This window comes from Strongylocentrotus purpuratus, unplaced genomic scaffold, assembly GCF_000002235.5.
Source record: "Strongylocentrotus purpuratus isolate Spur 01 unplaced genomic scaffold, Spur_5.0 spur5_scaffold_12, whole genome shotgun sequence".
Classification (NCBI taxonomy): domain Eukaryota; kingdom Metazoa; phylum Echinodermata; class Echinoidea; order Camarodonta; family Strongylocentrotidae; genus Strongylocentrotus; species Strongylocentrotus purpuratus.
Window position 1 is genome coordinate 29120933 of NW_022145597.1, and position 7678 is coordinate 29128610.

Sequence of the window (7678 nt, forward strand, 5' to 3'; positions counted from 1 at the left end):
AGAAAGATGACGATTCGTTGTACCGTTCTCGACTCTTAATCTTTTTTCTTCCTACGTCCTCTTCCTTTCTTATTTCTCTCTCCCTCTTTTTTTAGGGGGGCCGGCATTTTTTTTTGGGGGGGAGGGGGACGACCTCCCCCACCGCCCCCACCCCCACCTGGCTACGCGCCTGTATCCTCTCTGTCTCTCATTATCTCTCTCTCCCACTCTTTACTTCTTTTTTGCAGTTTTGCGCTTCGCGCTTAACATTTAGCTCGCTGCTTTTTAACGCTGCGGCTTTGCATTTGGCGCACTGCATTTCTATGATGCTGTCGATTGAATAAATTGAATAAATTGATCAATACCTGATGAAGCCGTATGAGCGAGAATTCAATTTATTCTTCTCTCATATACAGTTGTCTTATTTACTTCGTATATATCTATGTATTATGAAAATGAGATAGCAAAATGTGTATATTGATGGTCATCTTGCGAGTAATAACCATTAACTACTATCATCAGGCTCAGGGGGGGGGGGGGTGATTGTACAGGCCACCCCCCCCCCACCTGAAATATTGGGGGATTTATCCCCCCCCCCCCCATCCCCCCGGGATCGACACCCATGCTCTCGAAGTTAAATGACGAATTACAAAAAGAAAGCAAATAAGAAAAAAAGTCACACGTTGTTCGAAGTTCAATGTGTAATTGGAAAGATAAATGTTGTACGACGTGTCATTTTATAGATCGGATAAGCTTCACTTTATGGGAGACTAGACTGAATAGAATTGTTAACGAAAGGAAAGCCGATCAATCTTTCATTAAGCTACGGTCACAAAGGTTCGTACGAACGATTATTTCGTACGAATCTCCCTGTTTTTCCATTGTCTTCCCGAATTTCCATTGTCTGAAAATCGTTCGTACGGCGTTCGTAGCAGTTCGTAATGGCATTTGTGACCGAGGCTTTAACAAACGCTCATCCCTGCATATTCAGCCAATGTCACTGGTGTTTGAAGCGAATGGAAGGCAGCCGTGTAAGTAGCAATATTCTAACATTTAAGGGTAACAAATACGATGCTATAGTCACCTGGGATGGTACAACTTTATGATCGCTGTCATATCATTCAACTATCTTAATTATCTTAAATTTTCATTTGTCTTGGACTACTTAAAAAGACGCTATAAGGATATATTTATTAGAGTTAACATTAACTAGGATTTGTATATATTCCTAAGCTCTTATTGATGATTTTTTTTCTTCTTCTTTGAATGTTGGATATTATAAATTCTCATCACAGCTTTTTTTGTACATGTTATTTCAGATTTCCCCCCCCCCCCTGCTCACCATATATTGCTTTTTTATTGGTATTTCATATTGAAAGGCTTCCTGAGAGAAGTTTCAATTGTTGTAAAGAAATGTTTGGCTTGCACACATTAAATAAAGATCACGTGCTCGATCTTGTAATTAAAAACAAGTCAGAAAAAAATCTTGGAACTAGCGGGATTTGAATCCGCGATCTGCTGCTTGCCGGACAGCAACCCTACCTTCAGGCCAACACCTGTCCACGACACAGTCGCGATGAACTGGAATTAAATACCTCAGCTCTCTTGATTCATTCTGATCATTAGTATACCACCACAGTTGGATTTGGGGCGACGGGATTTCAAAATACATTTTAGTACCCCCTCCCCTGACAATCACAATTTGTGTCGTCTTACATAAGAGTTTTCAACTGTAAGTTGACGAAATTTTATGTAAGACGACATAAATTGTAACATCGAAATGCTTCGGTCACACAAATTCAAGGGTAGTGGTTGTAATTCATTAAATACACAATCGCTTGACTAAATTTTCAATTGAATAATTTTTCCAGCGTTTTGTAGACACGTGTTCGTATGCAGATTCATGGGACTAGATCCAACACCCCCTCCCATCGAAAAAAAGATCGCAAAAGAGGAATCATATCGATATCGTACCCGCCACCTTCCCCTACGTTAGTCAATTGAGTCAGTGGTTCGCCCGTTGAGGGGGGAGGGCGGTTAACGGCCTTATTCGCAAAAAAAATACGAACAACTTCTTTTATCTGTCAGCAAGTTTTGTCTTTCTTTGTATTTCTTCATCACTTTATTGGCGGCAAGGGGCACGTAACTTCTATAGCTAAACCACTGAGATTCGTTAAGGAGGCCAGCGGGGCTTTCAAAATCAAGTTAATTAAAACTAATTTTCCCCCCTTCCTTCCCCGCCACTACCACCACAGTGACATTTTGGGGCGACGGGTAAGTTTCAGGATCTCATCCCATGAATGGCAATTTGAAATCCGTCCCTGATATATAATCATTAACAAATCACTGAATATGTAGGGTGTCGATGTCTTGTGGATACTTCCCTAGATTGTGGATCACATGGTTCACGCTTCAAGTCCCACCGCGGCAAGAATTAACGATTACAATATCTTTGTTTGCCCAGGGGAGCCGCATCAGCATCATACTTCTTTGGCAAGACATTAATCGAAATTTACCACTTTCTAACCAGATGAAACATGATAATTCGCAATATATCAATGTCTATGTAAGAAGCTCTGCAATATAAATTGCGTATTTATTTTGGTAGTAGTAGTAGTAATGATATTAGTAGTGATAGTAGTAGTAGTAGTAGTAGTAGTAGTGGTAGTACTAGTAGTAGTAGTAGTAGTAGTAGTAGTAGTAGTAGTAGAAATAGAAGTAGTAGTAGGGTAGTTGTAGTATTATTATCATTATTATCATTAATATTTTTTTTTGTTATTATTGTTGTCGTCGTTAATATTATTATTATTATTATTATTATTATTATTATTATTATTATTATTATTATTATTATTATTATTATTATTATTATTAATATCATTATTAGTATTGTTAATATTATTATTACTATTATTATCATTACTAGTAGTAGAAGTAGCAGTATCATTGTCATCGGTATTACTCTCGGAAATGAGTTGGATAAAACCTTATCCAACTAGCATGTACGTTCCTTATTGACCCAGTAATTGGTAAAATCTGACTAAACGCATTTTAGAGTGCATTCTTGTTATCATTTATAATCATCAAATTGTTGTTATCATTGTTATTTTTACTTTGATATTAGTAATATTATTTATATTACTATTATTTTAATTATTATTATTATTATCATTATGATTATTACCATTAATACTATTATTATCATTATTATTTTTGGTTTCATAATCATAATCATGCTCAATAAGATTTATTATCACAATCAGGGACGGCGATCCCGGGGGGGGGGGGGTTAAATACCTACAACCCCTGGGCTTCTGGAAAAACGTTCCCCGGAGCCTGCTTCCAACATGTAAGAGTGGGGATGATGCGGATTTGTTTCTTCTGCCCCCAAACATTTTGGTTATAACGCCATTGCTCTCTCATCCCTCGCATTTCGTCCGTCCCCCCCCCCCCCCGGTCATGAAAAGAAATCGCCGCCCCTGATCACAATCATTGTTTTTGTGGTTGTTGTCATTTTTCGGTTTATTATATTCTTCACTGCTATTACCGTTATTGTTTCCCTAATCATGGCTTTGTATTCATTATCTGTAACTCAGGGCATCACCATGTCTTTACGCCGGACCCTACATCATTTGTGCAACATACGCGTAGGAATCAAGTCAGCACTGCTTCTCATACTAGCATGCATCGTACTACACACAATATTCCTCGTTCTGATACGGAACGGCTACCTATTGCCCTTAAGAAGACACGGAGATGCCGCAGACAAAAAGAAACATGTTGACGATTCATCTAATAAACAATCAAATTTAGCGCATTTGGTAAGCAAAAATACGGAAGTTAATTTTAGTGGAGAGGATGACAGAGTGAGAGCGACAGACCAGATTCAGCATGATGATGATGAAAAGCATGTTCTTGAGGAATTTACGAAAAAGAGTTGCATCCAATATGTGTCTATCTATACGCCCCACATGGGGCCTTTTCATGCATGGCGTGAATATGTGGATCTAGAACAGGCTTTTAAAGAGGCGAAGGAAGTGAATAGTTCGCACTACGATAGCAGGATTGTTCAGCAACGAGATTTCCCGACAATGTTTATCGAGTGTCCCGAATACCGATGTGACGTGGCCCTGTCACCGACTACGGATGAGCATTTCCTGGCGGAGAGCGATGCTGTCCTGCTCAACTTTGCGCCTCAGGTGCTCCGGTATAAGATGCCCAAACTCTCAGAGCGACTCATCAAGAATCTTCCACGACGAGTCAAGATCTTCTTCTACGCCATGGAGAGTCCGCTAATGATGACTCACTGGGACTACACGATAAAAGACATCCAGTATCACTACACGATGACTTATCAGTCCGAAAGCGATGTCTATTTCCCGTACGGTCAGTACGTTCCCGGAAAACCGATGGACACCGAGGTAATCAACTACGCGGAGAACAAGACAGGTCTTTTGGTCTGGACGGCCAGCAATTGCAACAACACATTTTGGCCGCGGTTAGGTTGGGTGCGGAACCTGGAGAAGCTCCTGGATTTCGATACCTACGGTAAATGCGGCAAGCTGACATGCCTCCCGCCGTTGTCCCCAATCTGTACCAAGCAACAAAGAGTGTACAAGTTCAACCTCGCGCTCGAAAATGCTCCTTGTGATGAGTATGTCAGCGAGAAGGTCTGGACAAACAGTCTCATGAGCGGTCTTGTACCCGTAGTCTACGGTGGCAGACGCGAAGCTTACGAGCGCGTCCTTCCTCCGAATTCTTTCGTCCACGTCAGCGACTTTGCCTCTCAGCAGGAGCTCGTTGACTACCTTAAGATGATCGATAAGAACGATAACCTGTACAACGAGTTCTTCGCCTGGCGGAGAGAGGGTCGGGTGGAGCAGGTCTATCCAGATCTGTACCCGGAATCTTTCTGTCGGGTGCTTCCGAAGCTGTCAAAGTACAGCTCACCTCCGGTCAAGAGAATTGGAGATTCCAAATACTTTCAATCGTGCCGAGGAGATATCAATGGAAACTTCACCGAACAAGGAGATATTCATAATTGGAGCCCTTGGAGATAGCGAGCAAAAGATAAAGTGTCCTACGTCTAATTTCGGGAAATTCTTTTATCGATAAATATGGTTTGTTTTTAGCCGATTGATTCAAGCATCAGTTTATTATCATCATCAATAAGGGAGTTTACAGATAGCACATGGTACAAATGACCCCAAATATCCACAGATCGTTTACACATGGAGAAGTTCCACTTTGAGCACCTTCAAATAATAACTGCCAAAGTCCTAGATGTGCTTGAAAATAATACTTCCACCTGCGTATCATAGAATATACCGTTGGTGCATAAATGAATAATGTAACATAACTTTCATGAGCGCAGATCCAGTGTTCATTCCTGTGGGTTTTACAATTTTGGTATAAATGATCTTTATCTGCCCATGCGAAGATTGTATCTATGAACTGGCTTATTGCCGTCACATGTGATTGAGAAGTGAACATAAAACTTCAATCACGACGAACCTCGTGTCTCCCTTTCCCTTAATAATGATTCATTTTGGATGTGCCTTTGTATCTCTTTACCCTTCATTTCATCGTGGCTTTTATCGCAATTTACGAAGGTCAGCTTTTTTAGGTCAGCCATGGGATTTTTTTTTTTTTTTTTAATCAAAAAAAAAAAATCCAAGGGGGGGTTTACACACACAAAAATACCAAAGTGGGGGTTTAACACCCCTCCCCCCTCCCCCCCCCCCCCCCCCCTGTGTACGCGCCTGCGTGCGAGTACCGCGATTTTGACAAATTTTGACAGGCATTTTCACTTTTATTGACACTATTCCATGTCAAAATGTTAGCCTATGGTAAAGTGATTTATTTTTAATCTGCCAAAGGGTTAGAACGTGCAATAACTGTTTAAATATTTAATTATTTAACATTACGTAGCGATAAAATGGAGATATTGTCAACTTGACAAGACGGTTAACATAGTTAAGAATAAAGCTGAATGAATGTCAATATCATTTGTGAAGATTACATTATTGTGTTGATGTTTAAATTGTGTACACTTCAGAGCTTTAAGAGTACATCTTTAAAGATAATAAACACATACATCAAATACATTTTATCACAATTTAGCTATTATAAACGCATCAAATAATGATATATTTTCTTTTCGTACAGTTTCAAACTGTTTATTTTTATTTAGTTAGTATCTTTTAAAATCTAAAACATAACGTTTGCTTTTTAAGTTTGACGTGTTTAGATTAATATATTTCCTATAAATCGTGCCCAAGAACAGCTATTAGAACCATCTTTAGTATTACAGGTGTTGTTAAGCCTATGAATTTCTAAAAACGTACAATTGCAATAATTTGTATATAGCTTAGCCTATATTTGCTCCTACAACAATAGATCCGGACTATACTTCGTCAAAGGCTTTTTTAATCAGTTTTAGGTTTAGTTTAGGGTGTAAGAAGTAGGTGTAGTGCTTGGGTCCATGCATGGTCAAAGTTAAGAACTCAGTATTGCCGTGTATTATTGTCGCAGGAGCAATTGCTGCATAAACTTTGTATTTCATACTCGAACTTTTCTTATTAAACATTAAATATAACGGTGAGTTCTGGTAATGCGATTGCATTGTGAAAGAAAAGGTGTGGAATGGATCAGAAAAAGTTGATCATGTAGCATGTAAGTATTGGTGTGTACTGCAAGGTTCTGGGGTCATCAAAATCATAATAAATTTGGCCCATTCTTGGTAAAGTAACAAGCACTGTACACAGAAAGATGTATATGGAACTACACAAATGGTGTCGGGGCTACTATACCTTGATTTCCTCATCTTTCTATGCTCATTTCTCAGCCAGTATACATTTTCTCCCAAAATTGTTTGACACATGACATTTATTTGTAATCTTGAACATTCAGTGTAAGTTTCGTTTGATTCTGTGAGAATTCAAGTTTCCTTTTTTACCAAAACTCAAGTTTATCTTTAAGCTTGGTAGTCACGATTTGATTATACATATAAATCTTTAATTAGGCTCCTCGACTTCCACTGGTGTTTGTACGTCCTATTAATGATTTACAGACAGTCCGATTATTACTCGACAACTAAATCATGGGAGATGTTGTTGATTTTGCCATATTTAATCGTAGTCAATCATTCGTAGACCGGCAGTCATGAAGGCCATTGCCATGTCACAGTGGCATTACAAATGTCTTGATTCTTTTTTATTCTCTCTCTCTCTCTCTCTCTCTCTCTTTAAAAAATTCTTAATAACAAGAAACCTTAATGTACAATTGTTATTAAAAATATTTAAAACATACATGTGTTATGTACACATATTTGACAATCATTTATTAACGTTATTTTTGTATTTTTTCGGATTGGCAGGAAATTCTCGTTCAGCCAGTTATGAAATATTTGTCCAATTAAAAGTTTAAAAGTAAAACAAGAAATCAGTGCTTTATTGTATTCTTTCTTCATATTATTTATGTCGGGTGAAATTATATTAGTTTATGAGCTATTTAACGACAGTTTTCCTAGATCAGACATATCTGTTATTCATAACGACTCAAACACAACTTATGAATAGAAGGGATTCGTTAAACTGCATGTAAGAGAGAATGATAAAAAATACAGTCGTTTTCCATTATTAAGAAATTATCTAAGAAAATAATATGAATACATTTTTAAAACGTGTAACAGATAAAC

General features: G+C 38.3%; 1 protein-coding gene across 1 annotated transcript; it reads left to right on the top strand.

Moving 5' to 3' along the window:
* The first annotated feature begins 3950 nt into the window (after nt 1–3950).
* On the top strand, nt 3951–5039 carry LOC574917 (glycoprotein 3-alpha-L-fucosyltransferase A-like). The gene has a single exon (XM_775319.3). It carries the CDS (start codon nt 3951–3953, stop codon nt 5037–5039), a length of 1089 nt encoding a protein of 362 aa, XP_780412.2.
* The last annotated feature ends 2639 nt before the right edge of the window (nt 5040–7678 follow it).